Source organism: Cygnus atratus, chromosome 1, assembly GCF_013377495.2.
Source record: "Cygnus atratus isolate AKBS03 ecotype Queensland, Australia chromosome 1, CAtr_DNAZoo_HiC_assembly, whole genome shotgun sequence".
Classification (NCBI taxonomy): domain Eukaryota; kingdom Metazoa; phylum Chordata; class Aves; order Anseriformes; family Anatidae; genus Cygnus; species Cygnus atratus.
In genome coordinates, this window is record NC_066362.1 from 8740309 (window position 1) to 8764679 (window position 24371).

Genomic DNA, 24371 nt, shown 5'->3' on the forward strand with positions numbered 1-24371 from the left:
AGGCTCAGCAGATGTCACTGGTGGAGAAACTCTGGCCGTGGTCTTGCTTCCGATGCTGCTTTGTGCTCTGGGACCTGGGGGAGCCTTCAGACTGCAGACACCAAACAGTTGAAAGTGCAGCAACACAAACAGAGAAATTTGAGTGGCTGTGAAACCTCTGAGCAGGGTTTCATTCTCACCCAGTCATTTCTCCGTTAAGAAGACAACAACAACAAAAACCAAACACATGGACAGACAATGTTTCAAGCATTTATGGGCCTCTTTCCACAATTATCAATATGTTCTGCCCTTTGAAGTCTGCTGACATCCACTATTTCCATAAATACATTTCCGAGGTTTCTATTTACTCGAGTAGCCACTTCTGAAGCTGGAAGCCTAAGAACCAGATAGTGCAATCTGCCTGTTGCGTGCATCACAGCGCTGTGTGGTCTGACATTTGGTGCCGAGGAATGTCAGCTTGACCTCCGGATTTCAAACCACTATAAGAGCTACTTTTGTCATGGTTTGGTTCATAGCTTTGGACAATTTTCATTTAACTTGTCCATCAAGCCTATGAATACAAGATAAGAGTGAAGCACCATGACGTTTTCATTTACAGCCAAAGAGCAGTGGTGACAATGCTTTGAAGTATTGGTCACTCTGTGTTATAAAAAGAATATGACTAATGTTCAGTCTTTATTCTCAGATAATAAGATAGATGATTTGTGATTCTGACCCAACAGATGGGGCAGGACTTCCTTTATTAAAAACAATAGATTAAAGCCAGTGCTTATTCTTCTCAGGGACCCCTAGAACTGTTTAATGACCGTGACGTCTATTTTTAAAATGGAATTCTAGAAACTTTAACTATTTTTTTTCTTAATGCAATATAGCTCCATGATTTATTATAGAGTTGGCTAATTTAAGTAGCACTCTAGTACATCAACTTCTTTATTAAATCTTGTGAAATGAAGAAGCTGCTGTGCTTTAGCTAACTAAACCATGAACTTTGGTACATAAGAATTTTCAGGCTAGATAAAATTAATGATTGGGCTGTTCCAGCATCCCTTCCCTGATTATGCCTGGTGTCAAGTGCTTCGCAATAATGTACAAGGAGCATTGTAAAGAGTTACAGGCCTGACCAGAGAATGCATTCTTGACCTATCTTTGGATGATTACTTTATTCCCAAAAGTGCTAGGAGAGCAGTATAGCTCATGGATAAGATACTGCACTGGGACTAGGGGAGCTCAGTTCCCATCTCTGCTACTGGAGAGAGGAATAGCCTTTGGAACATTATTTATTTCTGCTTGGTTTTATTTATCTGCAAAATGGCAATAAAAATTACTTAGATCCTTCAAAAAGCCCTTTGTAATCAGGTATAAATACGAGCTAAATAGTATTTCCTTATATTTCCATTCCTGTACGTAGGTTAATCTAAGTGAGTAATTTTCATTCTAATACCTAATCTCTCTGAATTGTGCACAGTGTTTCAACCCAAGTAAATTCAACAGATTAATTGTACGCTATTGGAAAAGCTAGTCTTTCCAGCTAAAAATCACCTGCTCATCATCCATCTTCTATTACAAATTACTGCTCACCAAAACCATTCTGGAAATAACTGGAACTTGGACTGAAAGATACCAAAAGCCACAAGAAGTGCTGAAAGCGCCTTGTCAGCAGAACCTAGGCAAGGATGAGCAATTTCTGTTAGTCCTTCAGGTTTATTGATCACTGAGTGCCTGTCAGTTAGCAAACACCAATTACCCTGCCCATTCGTCATTATGACAAATACTGTACCAAATGCACTATTGTTTCTTTACAAAGGTGACATGCTGTCTGAAAGATGTGTTTTCCAATACTGTCAAGGAAATAATGCATAAGTAACAGTAATATTGAAGTAAAAAGAAAGCTGACAGATCTTTTTTGGCCAAATAAGGTGCTTGTGGGCCACTGGGTTGTGGGGTTTTTGGTTTGTTTTGAGTTTTTTGGGTGTTTTTTGTTTGATTGTTTGTTTGTTTTTAGCGTGTTTATAAATTTTGCAAATGAAATGATACAACATTTGTGTTGATTGATATTTATTCTGAGTTTGCTCTCAACAAAGGACTTCTCACTAAAATATATTGTGAAATGTTTCTACTCAGAGCATCAGAAAACCTGGAAAGGTAATTTTATGTATCACACAGATCATGCAGCTTTTTGTATGGTTAAGGTTCACTTTTTACAAACTGATTTACTGTTGCAAGCCATTAAACAAAAACAAAACTTCTCTGACCAATAAAGCTATCTTGTTATTTTTGCAGAAATAAAAGAGAATTGTAAAATGCACAATGTGGTTAAAAAAAATCAAAAAAAAATCACAGTCACTCTTTGCTTCCTTGTAGAAAAATACTGAGATCTGAAGGAAAGCAGAAAATATGGTACAATTCTTAAAGTTGTGAAGTTTTACATTGTTCAGAAAGCTGACAAATGTAAATAGTAACTGCAATTATAGCAAACAAACTACAGTTCTTAACAAGACAAATTCTGGCTGCCTTATTCAATCAAGATGTCTCATTTATTTTAGTGGAACTACTCACTATGTTAAAATGATCACAGTTTGGGTCTGTAGGCATATTCCTACCATTCACATGTTACATAGTTGAGAAGGATTCCACTAGTGCCTAAATTCCTCTTCATGAATGAAGTGTCAGGCAGAGATCCCTACTTCAGGAAAGGGCCAAGACGAGAAGCTCCTGTGGTGGAGTATCCATTGTGTTCCAGCTCCAGCCCAGGAGCAGCAAAGCCATGTGTGCTGGCAAGGCTGGGACATGAGAGCTAGCTTGGATTGGTAGATGGTCCTCTCCACGTCATGCCCCCCAGGCTCATGGGGCAGGATTTTCAGTTTGGATATTATTATATCCCCTTAGCCCGAAGCTTATCAAAGCCTGGAAGGGAGGCTTTTTTAGATGCCTAAAAGATCTGAAAATTAGACATGGACTTCTTCACTTCTCAGACATGTTATTATAAATACTACTTCCATTTAAATATAAGTAATTTCACAGAAGCACAAATCCCATTAAAATATAAGACAATAACACTATAAACCATTAAATTAGTTCATAGGCAAATTAGATGCAGGTGGTATTCACCCAACAAAACACAAATAGTTGTAATTTGTTTACTCCACAGCTGTAGAAACCCCATTTCTTTTTCATTTGCAGATGAGTATCTTTATGCTGGAACAGCTTCTGATTTTCTTGGCAAAGACACGGCTCTAACACGTTCCCTGGGCCCTTCTCACGACCACCATTACATCAGAACTGACATTTCTGAACATTACTGGCTTACTGGTAAGATCCCAAACATATGCTGTTGTCATTTGCATTGTCCCTGTCTCTCTGAAGTTAATAGCCCCTTTCTTAAATAAATATATGTCCAGTAAGTATAAATATAGATACTGTATCATGGTATCTTTGGATTATGTAGACTCTTTTGGAAGAAGCTCAGTGGAACAAAAATGCACTTGAGAAAAGTCAAAGAGGTGAAAATACTAATTAAGGAAAGAGGAGGAGAGTAAGACCTAATAGTTCTTTCCATCTTTGATCTGTACATCTGTATATAGTGCTATAATTGGAATACTATCATGACTAAAATGCTTTTATTTCCAGTCTTGTTGGAATATTTTTTTTTAATTTTTTTTCTTCCTGATGACTTGTTAAAAACTGTTCCCTCCAGTATGTTGAAATGACAGACTAGAAATTCCATGTTTTTAGGTAGGAGGTCTTCTCTCTCTCTCTCTCTCTCTCTCTCTCTCTAATTTTTTATTTTTTCCCCCTTTTTAGAAGGGGAAAAATACCTTTTGTTGCTGTCAGGATCATTTTAAAACCACTAAGGGCACCCTAAAGTAGCTTCCCAAGCAAAACACTGCTTTTTCTTGTCTGTTAAAAACATTCTGAGCTAGTAAACCCTCTAGAAAACTGGCCACATTTACACCCAGCCGGTCTCAAACCACACACAGAGTAACGTGGAAAACTTCGCTCACAAGCTAACCCTGCTCAATTAAAGCATCCTCCTTTTAGCTGTCATCTGTCTCTAAAGATGTGGCAACACAGGCCCTGATTCAGGCTGCCTGTGTAACTATTATGGGTGTATTGTAAAGCCAGGGCCTGCTGACCACAGGGTTAAGTTGTCTTCCCAGCAGACAACTTCTGAAAGGCATAATTTTACCTCTTAACTCTTTGAGACCTCAACAAGAGGAAATGTTCATATTTTTATTATTACTTCCCTACTCCTTCTCTCCCTCCTTCTAAGCTGTTGCTCTATATTTACGTCTAGATGTGGCTCCATAACCTCAGGATTTCTCCTGGGGAAGGGGGAGGAAAGAAAAAACACTCCAAGTCAACTTACCTTTCCAGATTGCAGTAGCCCTGCAGAGATAGAAAATCTCACACTGGAGTGCTAACTTATCCCAGTTTCATCCCCTGTACTATGACTCAACATCTCTCTTGCCCCACCTCTGCTATCTCCTCTCTCTCATTGCTGCACGTCCTTTGTGCAGTTTAGACCAGAAATGGGCTGTATGCAGTATTGGACTGGGATGGGTCCATCCCGGAGGCAGTTCTCTAACCATGTTCCTTAACATCTGATTTTATTACTGGCTGCTTGCTGGTGCTCAGCATGGAAAGACAGTTGGGGTAGCTGCTTTCCTAAGGGATGCTATAATATCCTAAAAAGAAAGATTTACTGCAGTTTGGTCCTAAGAAGCATCTGGTGTTATCATTAGTACATATCCACATCAATGAGCATTACAGGGGGATGAAAGAGGGCTCAGATCCCAGCACACAAGAACATATAGCTTAAATATCCAGTTCTAAACATTTCTTCATGATATTAACAATTCTTCATGAGCAGTTTGAGACCAGGGAACAGTACAAGAACATAGGATAAGCTAAAGGATTGAGAACTGTTTGTGTTTTAGTTTAGAGGCTGTGAGGAGAGGTCTGCCTTTCTTCTTTCCTATAGATTGATTCATTTTTTATTCTGTTTTCACGTAAAGCATCTGTATCTGTGAAAGATTTCTAAGGAGAATAATATATTAACATGACTGGGGTTGAAAAACAGCTTCAGTGTGATTGCAATGTGAAAATTTACCCATGCTATGTAATCACCAAAGACCCCATATATTCTTCAGGTTTACCCTGTTTCCAGCCATATAAAAAACCACAGTCATGCTATAAGACTTCACAAACACAATCCATGCAGTGTTATACTAAGAGGCACAGGCATAAAATAAGTACTTTTAATATTTTGAAATGGTCCTTTTAAGACTGGAGAAAATTTTGAGTGCAATTCTAAATGATGGGATCAGTTCCGCAGTAAGCCATAGGGTAGCCAGTATATTGCTAGGTGATTGTGTAGCATTACCAATTTCATACATTTTGTGCTTTCAGCTGATATTGGTATAAAGAAAATATTTACTTAATTTCAGTTTTAAAACCTCCACCTCATCTAAATCCCCTCTTCCCTAAACCTACCACCCATTGACCAAGTATGTGCTAGACCTCCAGTAAAGGTCATACATACTTGAGTAATTGTACAATTAGAAATAAATTATTTCCAGGCGTGAGTCATGTTTTACTTAGGATAAGCATAAAATGTGTAACTTGTTTTTTTTCCAGTGGGCTGCAGAAGTTTTGCTATAATGCACCTTAATATTTTAAAGTGTTTTTTTTTTTTTATTCAATTCCTGGAAACAAGATTATTCTTTCCTGGGGGAAGGCAGAGAAAGACAAAGCACAAGGGAAAAATGCGTAGGATACCTTTCAGTTCCTTGCAGGGCATCTCTGTCTTGACTAATTAAGACATGTTTTAATCTCAGTGACTGAATAGCCGCTCTGCAAAGGAGAAAGGGAGGAAGGCAGCTAATCTTTCCCATGACTCACGCTCACACAGGCTCATACTCCTGCACGCAGTGGCACTGAAGGATGCTGCCGCCACTCAGACTTCATCCTGCAGGGCTGGAGAATTGAGCGCTGTCACAGCAGCTGGCCAGAGCTGCTTGTCCCAGAGCTGGGGCCCTGGATGATGTGCATGGGGCTGGGACCTTCTCCGGAAGGCAAAACCACCCACTGGAACCGTGTGCCTTCCTCCGGCTGAGACAGCAGAGGAGGGCATCCCGCAGTGGGGTACCAGACATCCAGGCATCCGCTAAACAGCTGCACATTCCTCCCTCCTTTATAGGAAGTTAAAGTCAGAGTTAGGATGAGTGTTTCCCTGCATACATGAATCTTTTTTTGGTTTGGGGGGTTTGTTTGTTTTCATTTCAATTTAGTCATCTTTGCCAGGGACAGATACTTACAGGCAATAACTTCTTTATATCCTGCATGTTTTGGATGGGATTCAGCTCACTGAGCTTTAAAAGGCAAAAGTTATCATCCTCTCTGAGCTCAGCCATTTCAGTTGTCTCTGCCTGTAATTTACAAAGAAAGGTGACACTTCCACGGGGTGACTCACCCCACCTATTGTAGGAATCTGTCTTAAAATAGGACTATTTATTGTCACTTTCTTTCTTTCCTCTATCAGTCCCTCTCTGAGAGAGGACCTGGATGAGTGTAGGTTAGTAGTTTGACTACTGGATGGTTGATGGTTGAAGGTAAATGAGGTGAGCACTGTCCTTTGTATCTTATCATGCCCCATATTTCTGGCAGCCCAGATACAAAGAGCTGCTGCAGAAAGTGTCCAGCTGTTTTGGTTTGCCTTTTCATTTCTTTGTTCTAGGATTTGCTACGCATTTGCTGTCCTCTTTTTCTGGATTTAATAATTTTCTCTGGAAGCATTATTAATGCATGAGAGGTTGTCCTGGCTAAAACTAGTGCTTGCTTTAGAAGGATGAAAATAGAAGGCAGGTAACCTAAAGCAAACACAACCACCCCTGGGAACCAGCAGTAAAGGATCAGGTGTAGTAACTATTCCTACTAGACCACAGGAGCATGTTTAAAAAAAGCACGAGCAATACCTGAACCTCTGGTAGCTTCTTTCTCAGAGCTTCTGATGCCTTTAATTCCCTGTTCTGTTGCATACAGTCTAACTATGAAATTAATATGAGGGAAAACTTTCTATTGAAGTAATTAAGGGAGGACAGTGGTGTGTATGGGAAAACAAACACTGGTTTAAAATGATCACCATATAATTTATTTCCCATGCAAAGAATCCAAAAACCTAATTCGCAATTGATTTAAACTTGCTTTTCTACGTTATGGAATGATTACAAGAGATGAGACAAAGATTTCATTTGCAGAACACAATGTGCTTTTCAGTTCATGATCTCTTTTATTAAATTGTTTTCAATCTCTCATTTTTCATATCTTTTGTGGTGTATTTTTGTTTGGATTTTATTTTCAAGATCAGTGTTTTCCATTGTGATTTAAAATCATTAAATATTTGTGTTCCTTTAATTTGTTAGAGATTCTTCAAAATCTATTCCAGGAATTGGTATTGAGGCATTTGTTTTTGCATTTGGCTTGCCAAGTAAAGCAATGAAATTTATTTTTAAAAGACCATATATTCAGGGTTTTGTTCGGTGAATGTGGATTCAAAAAAAATAATAAAATAAATCTATATGAAATTCAAAAGAATGCTACAGACGTATTTCACAGATTTCTTTATTTATTGGTTGTTTAATAAACTCCATACTATAGAAGCCATATTGGAAGTCATTATGTATTTATTCATGCTTAGAGATCTAATCTTCAAAGTGGCTTTAAAGGCTCTGAGGAGTAACTGAATATTTGCTTTAGACTCATTTTGAAATCCTCACTTAAATTTGTGGGGCCTGACATCTTCATCATTTCATTTTTCTGTTAGTGCCATTCTGTAGTGTCAGAAAGGTTTAAAATGGAAGAGGCAATTGTGGCAGTTTTGACCAATAAATTTACTCTTCTGTTATGAAGGCGCATATTAAGCAGCCCTTGAACATTTTGTCTCAAGTCTTTGACTGTGAACCTTTGAATCAAGGACCCTATTTTTGTTCTCTGTGTACCATAAAGTACATTGTGTAAACTCCTTGAGGTGAATATGAAGTAATAAATATTAGAAAAAAAAAAAAAGTAAAGACATAAAGATACAATAAAAGCTGTTAATAGTATTTCCCACAAATCACCAATGTGCTCTGTTTGCTCTGCCATCTTATGCCATACCCCTTACTACCTTTCATTGCAGCCTTACCTGGGACAAAGACCATGTATTTTATTACTGAAAGAATGTATTTCAGAGTCAAGGGTCTCTTTGCACTGTATTTGCATAAGCACTTCTGTTTAAAGAAAAATAGCATTGCTCCATGGGCCCTCAAAAGAGCTCATCTATTGCAGCACACTGGGGAATGTCTTAAAAAAAATCACTTCCCAAAGTATCTGGCTGATTCGTGCAAGACAGTGTGGTTGCCTGCTCTGTTGCAGTCTGGAGTCTATGGAATTTGTTTAATTTCTGATTGTAGTATGTAAGGAAAAAAGAAAATAAAAACGGTGAACAGGTAGAACAGAAGAAGATAACATGAACATAAGATCTGAATAAGACAGTCAAGAATATGGATGAAGTTCTTGGCCCAGTGAGATGCAGGCAGAGAGAGCCTATGAGATGCAGGCAGAGATAGCCAGGCTTTCTTTTTAAGAGACCAGAAGTAATACAACTGCCATAGCACTCCTTGCAAAAAGCAAAATAGCCCAAACAAAATGTTACAGAATCAGCCTGGTTGAGGTTGGAAGGGACCTCTGGAGGCCATCTGGTCCTCAATCCAGGACACCCAGAGCAGGTTGCTCAAGACCATGTCCTTTGGCTTTTGGAAATCTCCAAGGAGGGAGACTCTACAGCCTCTCTGGGCAACTTGTTCCCAGGTTGATATAGCTAACATGTTTTGGTGCAAAACAAGGAACCATCTCCTTAAAACTAATTGGAGTTGTGGAGTTTGGTGTGTTAACCTTTGCTAACCTAATCTCAGCAAGGTACTGTGTTGGATTTTGTAGGTATAGACAGTAGGATTGTTAAAACACAGATATGTAGGAAACTTTTAACTTGGGAAAGATGTCATTTATGTTTGAATTTTTAATCCTGTGGATCAATCAAAGTTCTTTCATTCGTTTGCAAGCTATCTCTAGTAAACAGTAGTGTATTTCTATACTCATAACTACTGAAATGTGTAATTAAATTAATTAAATTCTACCACGGAATTTGGGAAAAAAACACTTAGCTTGATGTTGGTGGTTAGAGAATGAGAGTGATATGGCAGACTTTGCTTCCTTTCAAACAAGAAATGATACCCGGTGCTGCATATTTATGTAAGTGGTAGCAAATTGCATACATAAAAACATCACACCAAGAGTAAATATTTCAGAATCCCTGCTGGTTTTCTCTCAGAGCTTATAACGAACTTGCCACCGTGTGTCTATATAGTGATATATTTATTTCACTGAAAGATGCAGCATAAATGTAGATATTGAAGAAGAATTTTAATAACAGGACTTTTCTCCATATTTATAAAATCTTTTTTTTTGGGAACTTCTAGGAGCAAAGTTCATTGGAACTTTTCCCATCCCAGATACCTATAACCCAGATGATGACAAAATCTACTTCTTTTTCCGAGAAATATCGCAAGATAGTGGCACATCTGACAAGACAATTCTTTCTCGAGTTGGAAGAGTTTGTAAGGTGAGGGCTCTGTCTTTTACACTATTTAAAACAATGTACATTGTTTGAAAAAGAAAAAGAGAAAAATAAAAAAATTGGTTTGAGCTATCCTGAAATTTTTCAGAACATACAATGCTACTGCTGTTTGACATGTACTCATCTGAAAAATACTTAATATTGACTGCGTATATTTTATAAAAGCTAATATGCTTATAAATGAAAATCCTGTCTAAACGATGATGTATTGACCTTCAGATATGCAACAGTGACCTCTGTTTCATAAGCTTTCATTGAGGATTGACTTGATGTTGTGTACACAAAGGCAAGGTATTTGGATTTTTGTGAAAAGTGCTCAGTGAATGGAGGGATATACAAACCCATCTTTTCAACATAGATCAGTACATCCTTTGTGGGCATTACTGAGAGCTGAGGTCATTCGTTTGTTTCTAAGCATTCCTGATAATCAGTTTGGGTGGGACTGGTTAAAAAAATGCAGTTTCTGAGCTACATCCACACCCACCTGGAGGTTTTCTTTCCTGTGAAGTGCTGTCTTTGACCTGTTTACAAGCACGACCCAGGAACTGACTCTGCTGCAGTGTAAGAAGTCTCGTTTAGTTAGTGCCTGAATTGCTTTAAGAGATTATTCTCTTCACTTTCTCAATCATTATGTTTGTTTTTGCCCCTTATGAAAGATTTCTCCCCTTATGGTACACATAATGTAGATTTTCATGAGCCGCACTCTTTCTGAATAAGCATCTTTGTCAAGGGAAGAAGCCTCTTCAAACTGTAATGAGAAGATAAACCAATTCTTGTTATATGAAGGCAGTAAATAGTTTGTGGTTGAACAGCCTGCTGGTTTTGCTAATGTGTTCTTCCCGTTATAGTGGAAAGGTCTATTGACATCTGTGACAGACATACTGTCCCCTTTATCACATAATATTTTAGGAAGAGATGCAGTCAGAGTAGATGTGCCCATCCTGTTCTTAAGTCTTTAGTGAATCCAGGTGCACAAGAATTGCTGGCAAAAGTCAGAAAATGGGACTTAAAAGTTGTCTTCATATTAATAAACATAAACTCTGAGCAAATGTTTCTCATGTGCCTAACTAGGTATCAGCAACACTATTATAGCAAGCACATTAAGTGTGTACATTTCTGTGATATTTTGTTCAGTTGTTTTCATTTACTTGCATTTTCTGAGCAAAGCAACTCCTCTGGCAGTGAAAATAACCTTCTTAAGGAGAAACTTGAAAACTAGTGAAGAAACAAAAGAGTTTGTGATTTGCAGTAAGATACATCTAGCAGAAAGGCACACAGAAAGCTAATGGACACACACTGAAAACAAAGAGCAGATACATGTGCATGAATGCATAAATCTACGACTGTTCTGCAGACCAGCAAACTCCTAACAACTGAGATTTCAGTGACCACAGCCATTTCACACTTCTGTCCTTGACCTAAAATGTTAAGAAAACAGGAAAAAAACACCTCATTCATAAATCAGTTCTCTAGTAGGTTTTTAGCCAGACGAAAGAATGGATAATCTGTAGTTGGGTATTTCACAGTGGTGTGATTAATGGCAGAATGGAAATGCAAACACACATGATTTGCAACTAGACATGGCATTTGCTGATTATGAGAAAGCACTTAATGCATTAGGAAAAATTGGTAGACAACAATTTTCAAGTCAAGGGAGATTATATTAAACTATGATATATTAGCTAGAGATGTCCAACATCCTATACCTAGAGAATAAGCTGATAAGGTATCATAATAAAAGCAAAAGTATTGCAAGGAGATCCTAACAACTGTGTGTAATCGTACCTTGAATGAGACTGAATTTGTAGGGTAATCATGTTAAGTGGAAATAAATTGTTTTGAATTTTATTTTTAATAGTCAAACCAACACAACAGAAACTGGTAAGTAAGGTGATTATTATTAATGTTTTATACTGTCTTCTTTATTGAGTGCTTCCTGATGGATTCAGAATTCTCTTGATAGTTTATACTCGTGCATTTTTGTATGACTGTCTTCATTATCTTGCAAATAGTGAAAATTATTAAAATACAGGTAGAATTATTATATTTAATATAAGTTAAAATGCGCAAATAAACTCCTCTATTTACAGACTAAGATCCTCTGGATCTGTGGTCTGCTGTAACACCTCTGTTATGGTTAGTTCTCTCCAGTATGGGATCCATGTCTTTGGTTAAAATGATGAATAAAACAATTTCTGCTTGCACTGTCTCCTAAATGTGATCTGTACTGGGTAAAGTTAAACCTTTGCTTTCTTTCCTCAGCAAGCATGGAGTAGCAGTGGATGGGAGGAGGTCAGCAATTTTTGAAATCATTTGCTTGGTGTAATCCCAATTTCTTTCTACTAGAGCTCAATTGCTGTCTACCTCACTGTGCCTTAGGGCTCCTGTACATTAAGGGCAGAGACACATGCTGAAATTAGAATAGGCTTTGTTTTTAATAAGGAGGTTAGTCAATGCAGCCTATTCTTTGGCTAATTTTCAGTGACTCAACAATACGGTCTCTCACTGATCTTCCCCCTTAGGGAAAATCTTCTCTGGAAAGCATTCCCTCTTCCCAGCTACTTACACACCCAGAAGATTACAATGCTCTCACTGGCAGCTCTTTGCCCAGAGTCAAACAGCTGTCACTTGTCCTGTTCATAAGACCATACTTATACTTACCGTCTCGAACTTGCGTTGTAATAACACAGCCACTATAGCAGTAAATAGCACTAATTTAGATTTGCGTCATCTGCATTCTGTAGATCACCAGGGGATATCAGTATGAATTGGGAGGAAGTGTTTTCAACAGTCACTTTCAGAGCCAGTTGTGTAATTTATCATGGCAAATGGCATTTCCTATTTTTGGTTTGAGGGAGGTGGAAAAGTAGCATTGGCCTATCCATAATACCTGCTACTACTTATAGTATGTTTCTCCTTATGTAAAGAGTAATGTGTTTGGTTATTTGCTTTCTTTCAAGAATGGTCATAAGTGAAGAGAGAGAATTACTATTAAATATTTGCCAGTGATATGTATCTGTTTTTTTTAAACATACAAGTACACTTGTACATATTACATGCATCATACAAACCTTAACATCTTAAAAGCATGGGTCCATATATTTCTATTTCTAGAAACACACAATTAAGCTGTTACAGCTCCACTCTCTTCAAGCCCACACTGCAGAACCAGCTTGCATTAGCCAAAGACATGACACAGTCATTACACACCGAGTCTGATTTTGAAAACAAAATGCAGCATCTCTGCACTGTGCCCTTTGCAAATAACAAGTCAGCTACGTTTTTGTATACATGTCCACCACAAAATAATTACAGAATTGTAATTACATGTAAGGACAACCTCACATATGCACAAATCTAACCCTAGAAAAGGTTTCTCTCCTATTTTTCCCACTCAAAGTGAGGAATAAAAATCCTAGCTTGCAGAAGCCCACAGAAATGTTTTGGATAAGGAAGAAGGTTGTTGGGGTTTTTGTTTGTTTTCTCTATAACATCACATTTTTTTCATAGTTAAAACCTCATTCTATTGGAATGGAGTGGAAATTAGCCAAAAGTGGTAGTTTGTCTGCTGCAGTATGAAAATCCTGTTTATTATTACAGCACTATGTATTTGCTGTGTTATAAGCTTCTCTGTAATGGCTTTGGTGATGTATTGCAAAAATTAGTGCATGCAGTCTCAGAGTCTGATTTCCAGGAGACCTCAGCTGCCAAGAAATAAGACTTTAGCCCCTGATGCTGTTTTCATATTTTCCAAAGTGTTCAGCATCCAGAAGTGTCCTTTGTTCTAGTGGGAACAAGTGAGCTCTTTGTCCTTTTTTTTCTTTTTTTTTTTTTTGAGGGGGTGTGGGTTGGTGGCTGTTATGCCATTCCACCCTCATATATACCCAGCTGTACCTGGGGATGAGAATATACCAATTAGGCACAGCCCTCTTGGTTAAACTATACTTTCTAAAGGCATTGGAATGTAATCATTTTAAGCACTCCTGAGTCGAGAGTGCGGGACACACCCTGCATTCCACCTTAGGGTAATGTGATTTATTTCCAAAGCCATGAACATGAGCAGAGTTCAAGGCCATGACTTTGCCTCCCGTCTGGTGTTTAAGGCAATTTGTATTCCTGGAGTGGCAGCAGGGAGCTATTCCACCCCAAGCCTGAGTATAGGGTCTCCAGTGGGCTCTGCTGTGGGACTGCTGGCGTGCAAAAGTTGGGAGGTGTTTTTCTTGTCCTGGAAATAGTCTAGCCATGCCTTTACTGTGACTAGAGGTAACTGGGTCATTAACATTCTTTGTATTTCTATATCATGTAATGCATCACTGTGTAGGTAATTGATCTCTTTCCACAAAACATTTGAGTTGTCCACACAGTGTAATGCTTTACCATTCAGCAATATTAGCTAGGATCCCGGAAGCAAAATAGCCGTGTTAACGTGTTCTCAGCAGGGTTAATTAGTCTGGGCTCACCGCCATGCTCGTGTAACTATCCTACTTCCAGTTCTGCAGGCAACTAATTCCAGACTAGATTTAACTTACTGCGTATTACATGCTTACATACTTTCTTTGTCACCATAATATTGCCTAGCCACAATGCTAACCAAGGGTAGTGGTTTGTATATTTATTTATTTATTGAAATCTCTGTGATCATGATTAAAACCATTTAGAAAAAGTTATCCCTAGGAAAACTTTGGCCCTTGTTTGCCAGCTGGGCATCTTTGCAGCTGTGGATCCTTCAGCAGCCAACTCCTCCTGGACTTCCAAGTTTGACATTTTAATGTTATATGCTGTCTGAAAGTTTTCAAATATTGTAGAAAAGCAGATGCTCATCAAGATGATTCCATTTTAAGGGCTGGTGTGTTGGAGACAGCCCAGCTCCATACAATATTTGTTTTCTAACTGTGATGAATTATGAGATAAAACACCAGGCTTTGACAGGTCTTTTGGTCCAGCTTTCCTTATTGGCAAGGGTACAGGCACAGTATAGGAAGTTTGGTATGTTTTTGTCTCTCATGGGTGCATTTCAACAATGTAATTGGAGTTTGTTTTTTTGTTTTGTTTTGTTTGGGGGTGTGTCATGATTTGCAGATGAAGCAAAAATATGTAAGTTATGCTTACATAAAGTTATGCATACATAAAGAGGTGTGACTGAATTTTACTGAGCCTCAGGGAAAATGAAAAGAAATTGCAGTGTCAAGATAGTGCTTTAAAAGCTGGATTATGGAAATGCAGCTGCACAACCTCTGAAGCAAACTCTGGAAATCATCTCAGTTGCCTGAGACACTCATTGCCAGAACATGTTTTTGACAACCCAGCAGCTCAGAAGTGAGGAACTTGCAGAGTTAATTGGAGTGATGTACCAATGCATAATCCAAAATCCCGGAGTTCAGAGTGCTTTGAATCAGACTTTTGTACATCTTTAAGACAGTAAATGACTTTGTGATTTTGGAAGTTTTCTAATGTGACAAAATTAGCTCTCTGATTTTTTTCTTTCAGTACCATTAACATGAGGATGTACTCTTCATGGTTTACTGTTCAGGCTTTACTGATGTTTATTGAAATCTAAAGAGATCTGTAAGATGTTGACCTACCTTTGTTTTGTTCATCTGCTTTTCCAGCTCTATATCTGTGGTTGTGTATACTGAGATCACGCTGGCCCACATTAGTGGCTTTAGGCGCTTGACAGTGTCAAAGCTAAGAAAGTAATTACCAGGCATCCACCTCAGTCGGTAAATGCAGATTAATATTTTTTTAAAGGAAGATGCAGCACCTTCCATCTTCAACCCAAATTGTTCTTTGAAGGCCATATTTTCCACTAATGATAAAGGGAGCTTTGGCATACTGGGTCCTGAGGATGTGAAATTCAAAACATTCCTATTTAAGAATGTGAAATTTTATGGCAAATTCAGGCCTATTTGTTCAGACAGAAGCCAGTTTAACCTAGTGCTGCCTCACACTGTTTTATGATATTTCTGTATAAGATTTCACAGTGCTCTTAATGCACTCAAACGTATAAATTCAGCCCTTCCATATGACGCTAATTGCATGATCCTTCTAACCACTTGTCTTGCCTGTGGCTTCATGATCAAAATGGTAGATATCGTAAGTTGAAGTTTTTGTAGTGTTTTTTTTTTTTCTCACCTGTCATTTTATATCCTTTTATGTATTTATAGCATGTAATTTATAATAAGTATATATGAAACTACAGATAAAAAACAGGTAAAGGCAAGTCAAACACACTGGAATAAACCGCAAACAGATTATACCCCAAATTTAAGGTAGATTTTCCTGAGAATTAATTAACATTTTTGTTTGGTTGAGCCATCATCTTTTGCTCAATTCAAATTTCCACTGAAGTTAAAGTGAACAGCCTAATGACATGCATCTATTTTATGTCAGCCTTTGAACAGTTCTGTTCTTAATATTGTCAAACCTGTTGGAGGTAATTTCAGCAGGGTTACTGAATGACCCTGCAGTATAATGGTACTTTATCACTTCAAAGCTTAAAAAGCTTAATTTTATTATTTCATTTGTCCCAAATCACATTCAGACATGTTCTCTCTTTCCCTCTCTCTTTATCTTAACCTGTTAGTTTCTGTCTCCACCCCCCCCCCCCCCCCCCATATGCTTAGCAACCATCCAGAAGTTCTCTTTGCTGGTTAGATTTTCCAATTTGGATCCCATCCAAAGTTAATTCAGTAGAAACGTCTGAGTGTGATGTTTAAACACTTTCCAAAATAAAAATCAACATTTTCCATAGTGAACCAAACAATTATGTATGCTTAATGTGAGTACATTACCATTCTGAATGAAATAACAGCAAATCCACTTGACGAGCAGGAACTCAAAGCTACAATATAGTTTCTTACACCCATCGTTCCGACAGAAGGCATTTTCACACAGATGTGGCCTATAGTCTCGTAGTTTGAGCTATGGTTTTCAGTTGCAATAACGACCCTCTTTCCACTTGTCTTAATGCCTAGAAATATGTGAATGCCCAGAGTGGCATCCTTACCCATAGGTTTCATGTCAGCTTTCCAGTGATGGATTGTGTGATCAATGGACTTGGTAATTTTGCCATAGATCCAGCTACCTGAGTTTCACTCTGGTTTCAAGCCAAAGGCTTCCCTCATTCAGTCCTTCTAGGCATTTACTTATTTCAGCCAGGAAAGTCAAAAACAAGCATTCCACTAACCACAGCACTCCTGCATGCTTCTGGTAATAGAGATGTGCGCCCCTCCTGTCTTAAGTCTGCTGTCTAGATAAGGCAGAGGTTGAGGCAAATGTTTATCTTTTCTATTTATTTTGGTTTTAATATCTATATTTGACCCTGGTTGTGCAATCAACTTTGTACGTGCACAGTACTCAACAAATGATTTGATCCACAAGCTATAATCTTAGTCTATAGAAGATTCTAGTTAACCTCTCCAACTCCTTTCACACCAAGCAGTGTGGATTACACTAAGGGAATTAAGCCAGCCAGTACAAAGGTATGAGGGCAGTGAATCCGCTGCACTAATGCTGAGGACCATTTAGTCAAAGTGCCTGACACAATGGCACTGTCTCAAGATAGGGACAGTAAGCAGGCAGCCAGGACAAGGTATGCATTAGGCTCTGGACTGTGAGGGGCTATGATTTCAGGAAGGTGCTCAAGACTGTCAGCTCCCAGAGACCAAAAAGCAGTCTGGGGTTTTGCACATCTGTAATCTCGAATTATGGATTGTCTGTTTCAAGAGGTGATGGTATTCAACTCTCCAGAAAAATATGGAAAATTATTATAAAAGGATTCTCTGTAAACAGGTTTGCCTAGGGGAAAGCTTAATGGCCAAGCCACACAAATCTAGAGGAACTTCTCAATATGCTGTTGGAGGTGATAAGGGGCAGTTAGTCTGCTCTCTGAGACAGTCTAAGGAGCACCGTAGAGCTATCCAGCTGATGCATAACCCTGGTAAGCAGGAAGGCTAAATTTATTCCAGGTTTTCTTGTTGAGGTGATGTGTGACTCAGGCTCTTCCTATCAGTGGTCCATGCACATTCACATCTTTAGTTCTCTTGTCTAATTTAATGCAGATGCTACTGCAGTGGTAGAGACCTTATAATGCACAGTCTGTAGGCTGAAGCATTTATCCCATTCTGCCAGGCCAGACTCTGCAAGGGTTGTCTCTGTGATGAAGCACATTATGCACGAGGCCGAGTCCTGCACACATCACGGTCTTTGGATCAACTAGCTCAAGCAGCAGAAACACTATAAACTAGCAATATCCACTGTGGCCAGATGGGTTGGTGTCTTATATGAAGCAATATGCAATCCTGTAATAAGAAGCTTTCCCTGTGAATGATCTGGTCATCTCATATAAACAGCAGAATTACTAAATAGTCACCACTCTCACTTGCAGATGGGAACTGTGCATATAGAGATGAACTGACTTTCCAAGTTTACTCTAGGTATCCATAGCAGAGAGCAAGCAGTCACAGATCTAAATTGCATGCACCTCCTTTCTCTTGTTTATATTGCAAGTGCATTTTTATTCTCTCTCAGTCAGACTTCATGGATTGCTTGATGGTTTTGGACCTGAACCATAGCCTGCTGAAATCATGGGAGGAATCTTTTCTCTGACATCAGAATGGTTTAGACAAGAACTTTTCAACCTAAATTCATGAAGAAGGAAGTCTTACTTTCCTGTGTTATGCCAGTAACTGACAGAGTTGAATAGGGCCAGAATATAGAAAATAAAACCTAATAATTAAAAAAAAAAAAAAAAAAGAACGAAAAATTTGAAGACAGAAGTCCACTGATAAGACTGTTGACAGTTTCACTGTTTATAAACATAATTGAAGTCTGCTAGAAGTGTATTTTTTCTTGTTTATGTCCCCCCCTCCTCTCCTCTTCCCCATAATGTACGATTTTGCTGCTGGGCAATGCATTTTTTTCTGGTGGCTTTGTAACTTAGCTAGACTGCCCAAAAGGGAAGGGCTCCAGGGTCTTTTGCAGTTTCAGCACTTTTTCCCTCTGTTCTCCAATATTTCCTTTTACTGAGGCCAGGAATTCACTTTGGATGGTCCTTTTGCACATCTTGCCACTGGCTCTAATTAATAACCTGCTTCTAGAAATTCCACTCATTGTCTTTCTTTTCTTTTCTTTTTTTTTTTTTTTTTTTTTTAGATGACTATTCAGGATAATTACTGTCTTTAAAGTTTTATGAATCACAGTGTTTGACATCTTTGATGTTGATTGATTTTCAGAAAACTGCACTTTTTTTCTAATGTTCAATTTGTCACTGTTACTCACAAACAAATAAGAGATTTAAAACCCCAATGATGCAGATGTTCTTTAGCTTTGCTGACATCTGTTTTCCTGCCAACACAGTTATTTGTGCATTTCAGTGAAGCTACATTTATATTATATATAAGATAAAATAGAACAGATAATAGGAGCAACCAAAAGTTTTTAAGTGGATTTTTAAATCATTTGTTCATTGACAATAGTCTGATATTTTTTATTTTCACAATAAGCTGGTAACTTATCACAAATCAGAGTTTTTGAAAAGCAAGTTGCTTTGTTCTTCTGTACATAAATTACAGGCCACAAAGTTGAGATTTGCGTAGAAGTCTCCAAAGGAAGACATTTGATACGACCTTATTTTACTTCGCAAATTTTGCATTATTTTGCATTATTATTTAAACAACATTCTTTATTGCTTTCAGAAAACCATATACTTACATGCGAACCTGGGTTCATTGAAGTTGTGCATTAAATATTTAAATTCTTACAATAGCTTGGTAGTAATTGTTTTTTTTTTGTTTGTTTGTTTGTTTGTTTAGAACAAACTCATAACAAAAGGATAAAATTTGAAGATTTCTGTAGAATAAAAGTATTTTTAATTAAAATACATATTTAATTTATTTTTAATTTATTTCAATTAAAATCACATTGGATTACTTCCCCACTTTTGTAGATAATTTCTGTGTTTAGGTCTTTTTGTTCTTTTTGGTATTCTTTCCTCAACACATGACAGATTGAACTGCCCACCTTCTAGTTGGCAATTATCTAAATCTCTAACTCATGCAAACACCAGCAACTGAGATTTTACAGGCACTTCTTCCTGTTAAAAAGAAGGTATTTCAGACGGAAGTGTTGGTATCTGTTGCAGTTTGTGAGATTACAAAGCAGTAAGTGCTAATTAAACCTTTATTTATATTCAAAAAGAAATATGCAGTCCTAAGTGCCTTCATCTGTAATGTAACAAAGTTTATAGTAAACACTGCTAATCCAGTGTGCTTAGACGTGATATTTTTGGAGATAAAATTTCAGATACTTGTGGCTGCTCATCTGTTACAAGGAGATTAGTAATGTTTTGGGAATGAAGGTCGTGTTCATTCTGCCTTCCCCTTCTCTCAGCACTTAAATTTTTCTTGTCTTGTCTCATCTGCCTAAAATATTTACTGTTCTTTGTCTTCAGTATCAGTATCTCTTGGCCGAAATAATTTCAATGAATCAAATTTAACACACATTTCTGTCATTGTTGAGGCCAGTCCTTGCTTGGTGTAAAGAGGTCCAGCAGTCATTTAGGATGTGGAAACTTTGTGCTGAAACCCTGTTCCTGGACACTTATGCATTGACTGGTCTCTGCTTTGGTGATTTGCTCTCTATCCAGTTTTTCTTATCTACTGACTATCCAGCCGGTACATCTTATTATATAAATATCATACTTTGCAACCAGCTTGCAGTATTTGAACACATCAGTGATTCATTGCAGACTGATATTAACTATTGTCTTCATTTTGTACCAACCCAGTCTCAAACAGATTTTCGGGCTGTATGTCTTCTGTCCAACCTTTCAGAGGCCAATAATAATGAACTATGATGGTCCAAGGAATCTGTAGCAGAATAGGCAGATATGATTCAAAGCTAATGAGTTCGTACTAATGTGGTCTGAAGGTGAATAATCACATGTTCTCCAGCAGCTGAAGCTTTGAGACATATCTCATAGTCTGACCTAATATGAACCATAAAATATTGTTAGGAAAGGAGGGGGACACCTTCTTCAAAGCATAGAGATGTTCAGAGATTTCTCAGACAACTACTACTTGAGAGCCCAGGAGCACAAATATGCCTAAATTGTTAATAGGTTTTGAACCCTGTGCTTTGAGCTGAGCTAACACCACCTGTAGATAAAACTGCCACAGCCTTTGGCAATTCCTGCACTTATCCACCAGTGAATCTTGAGCGCATTTTAGGAAAACAAAGACGCTGCATTATTCAGAGATGACACAAAGAGTTGAAGAGTATTATATGACTGTAAATCAAACTAAAAAAATAACAAAATTTAAAAAAAGGAAAAAAAATTCTAAGAAAATGTTCATTTTGCTATATTCAGCAAAAGCAGTAGGAAGAAGCATGTTGGTGGGTATGTCAGTACAAGTACAAATTTTTAAACCACTGAAAGGTCCTTTGTGTCTCTGATTTCTGCAGCATGATTTTTTTTAACACTCTGACCTCAGAAAAACTTAGTAAATCATGAAGTGCTGGCTGGTCATTGAATTCCCCTTGCTCCTTTGTATATAGTACAGTATTATTGGCACCATTTGGATCTATCCTTCAAACTTAAGGCACACTTAGTGAATGTCTGTACTAATGTCTTTTAAATTCAAGTAACATGGTTAACATCACGTCCTGGCTTGAGAGTGAGGAAATACGGATATATCTTATACTCAGTGGAATCTTATACTTTAAAGCACATAGCACTTGCTAAAACTGCTTCCTTCAAGAACAGGATTTGGTTCACACTACTCTCTAGGAACTCAGTGGAACTACTGATACATTTAAAATAAGCATTTACAAAAATGTTCTGTTGGATCACAGCTTAAGGGTGGTAAAATACAAGTATGTATTTTCCAATCTCTTGCAGGAGCTCAACTCCTGCAATGGCAGGAGCCTGAGCAAGACAACTTTTTTTTTTTTTTTCTTTTTTTTTTTCCCACTGCAGCCTCATCATATCTTGCTTCCTCCCCTGTTCTTGATCCTAGCCAGGCTTTTAGAGACATCTCAAGAGCTAGTGATGCTGTTCCCCATCCACCAGAAACCTAAGTGGATGCCCTGCAATACAAGAATTGCTTAGCTAATCTGAATTGCCAGAGGAAGAAAAAGCTTAAAGCTTTTTGGTTTTTAAGATTCTTTCTTGCATCTTCATAATTGTTTGGTTTTAATTAGTCCACAAAGTTTATCTGTCATGCCTTTGAACAGAACACACACATGCAGAGCTTATTTTTCCTATTGGCTTAAGGCTGCTAATTTTGACACCTTTGTAATAAATCTGTTGGCTAGATGCAAAGCTCCAGGCTTGGCAGGACTTCAGGAAATCAAGAGGGGAGGTAGCAATTCTTGTAAGAACATGAGTTCCAAAGGCGATAGATTAACAACTATAATTTCCAGCTGAGCTAACCTATTTAAAAGTAGCAAATGCATGAAAAGGGAAGCTGGAAAGGAAGTACATTACCAGAGAGTGTTACTCCTTGTGAGGTGAATTTCAGCACATTAAACCATCTTTCTGAATGCCTTTAATATTTATGATACAGCCCTGAAGGGCCAAATACAGTCCTTGGAAATACTGCGTAATACCCTTATAGTTACAAAGAGAAAGAGAGAGAGAGAGGAAGGAAGAGAAGGAAGAGAATGGTCTGCAATGGTCTCCACCAGGCATGGTGCTTTCTCTAGGAAGTCAGTACACACCCAGACCGACTGCCCGTCCAAACATGCGGCAGTTCAGGTCTCCGGATGCGGGGAGTGTCTGAGCCTCTTGCTGCCATCGGCGGGAGGCAGAGGGACTGCTTGCGTGAGGTGCGAGCAGGTGGACGACCTGGTCCGCATGGTGGCAGAACTCAAGGAGGAGGTGCAGAGGTTGAGGGATATCAGGGAGTGCGAGCGGGAGATAGACTGGTGGAGCAACTCCCTGCAGGACCGGAGGGAGAGGGACCAGGGTGAGACGCCCCAAAGGGGGGTGGACCCCCTGCCCTGTCGCCATTGGGCAGAGGGAGGGGACCTGCGAGTTGAGGAGGAATGGAGACAGGTCCCTTCTCGACCTCGCAGGAGATGCACTCCCCTTCCGGCGCTGCCTTCCCAGGTGCCCTTGAACAATAGGTTTGAGGCCCTGGAGCTTGAGAGACCGGTGGGTGAGGATGAGGTAGGAAGCCTACCCAGGAGGATGCCTGAGGTGAGGAAGTTGACTCCACGCCTCAGGACTGCCTCCACCAAGAAAGAAAGAAGGGTGATTGTTGTGGGCGACTCCCTCCTCAGGGGAACGGAGGGCCCTATTTGTCGGCCTGACCCCACGCATAGGGAAGTCTGCTGCCTCCCTGGGGCCAGAGTCAGAGACGTTACCAGGAAGCTTCCAAACCTGGTTCGCCCCTCTGACTATTACCCGCTTTTGATAGTCCAGGCTGGCAGTGATGATCTTGAAAAGAGAAGCCTGAAGGCTATCAAACAGGACTATAGGGGGCTGGGACGATTGGTGGAGGGAGCGGGAGTGCAGGTGGTGTTTTTGTCTATCCCTACGGGGGAAGGGAGAGGCACGGAGAGGACATGGAAAGCTCACGTGGTTAATAGGTGGCTCAGAGGCTGGTGCCAGCACAGAAATTTTGGGTTTTTTCACCATGGGGAGCTTTACTCGGCACCCGGCCTGATGGCCCCAGACGGGTCCCTATCTCCAAGGGGAAAACGGATCCTAGGCCAGGAGCTGGCAGGGCTCATAGAGAGAGCTTTAAACTAGGCAAGAAGGGGGACGGGGCTCAAACAAGGCTTGTTGGAGCCGTGCCGGGGGAAACAATGGCTAGGCTGGGGAAGAAGGCGATGGCCCAGCTGAAGTGCATCTACACTAATGCACGCAGCATGGGTAACAACCAGGAGGAGCTGGAAGCCATCGTGCAGCAGGAAGGCTATGACTTGGTTGCCATCATGGAGACGTGGTGGGACTGCTCCCACGACTGGAGTGCTGCAATGCCTGGCTATCGGCTCTTCAGGAGGGACAGGCAGCACAGAGGGGGTGGTGGTGTGGCTCTCTACATTAGAGAATCTTTTGATGTTGTGGAACTCCAGGCTGGGAATGATAAGGTTGAATCCCTGTGGGTTAGGATCCGCGGGAAGGCCGGCAAGGCTAGCATCCTGGTCGGGGTCTGTTATAGACCGCCGAACCAGGATGAGGAGACGGATGAGGAGTTTTATAGGCAACTGACAGAAGTTGCAAAATCGTCGGCGCTTGTCCTCGTGGGGGACTTCAACTTCCCGGATATATCCTGGAAACACAACACGGCACAGAGAAAGCAGTCTAGGAGGTTTCTGGAGAGCGTGGGAGATAGCTTCCTGATGCAGCTGGTCAGTGAACCTACCAGGGGTGGTGCCCCGCTAGACCTTCTCTTCACAAACAGAGAAGGACTGGTGGGAGATGTGGTGGTCGGAAACTGTCTTGGACAGAGTGACCACGAAATGGTAGAGTTCTCTATTCTTGGCGAGGCCAGGAAGGGGACCAGTAAAACTGCTGTCTTGGACTTCCGGAGGGCTGACTTTGAGCTGCTCAGGACGCTGGTTGGCCGAGTCCCTTGGGAGGCGGTTCTGAAGGGCAGAGGAGTCCAGGAAGGCTGGGCGCTCCTCAAGAAGGAAATCTTAACGGCACAGGAGCGGTCCGTCCCCACGTGCTCAAAGACGAGCCGGCGTG

The 24371-nt window shown here is 39.6% G+C and overlaps 1 protein-coding gene across 10 annotated transcripts in view; it reads left to right on the forward strand.

Annotated features, from left to right (window-relative positions):
- The window catches only part of SEMA3D (semaphorin 3D), a 148735-nt gene that overhangs the window by 81830 nt on the left and 42534 nt on the right, over positions 1-24371 (forward strand). For all 10 annotated transcript variants that reach the window (XM_035549417.2, XM_035549422.2, XM_050716806.1 and 7 more), the window contains 2 exons: positions 3181-3309; positions 9516-9658. In XM_035549417.2, the coding sequence (XP_035405310.1) occupies positions 3181-3309; positions 9516-9658 (272 nt within the window). The remainder of the gene's footprint in view (positions 1-3180; positions 3310-9515; positions 9659-24371) is intronic.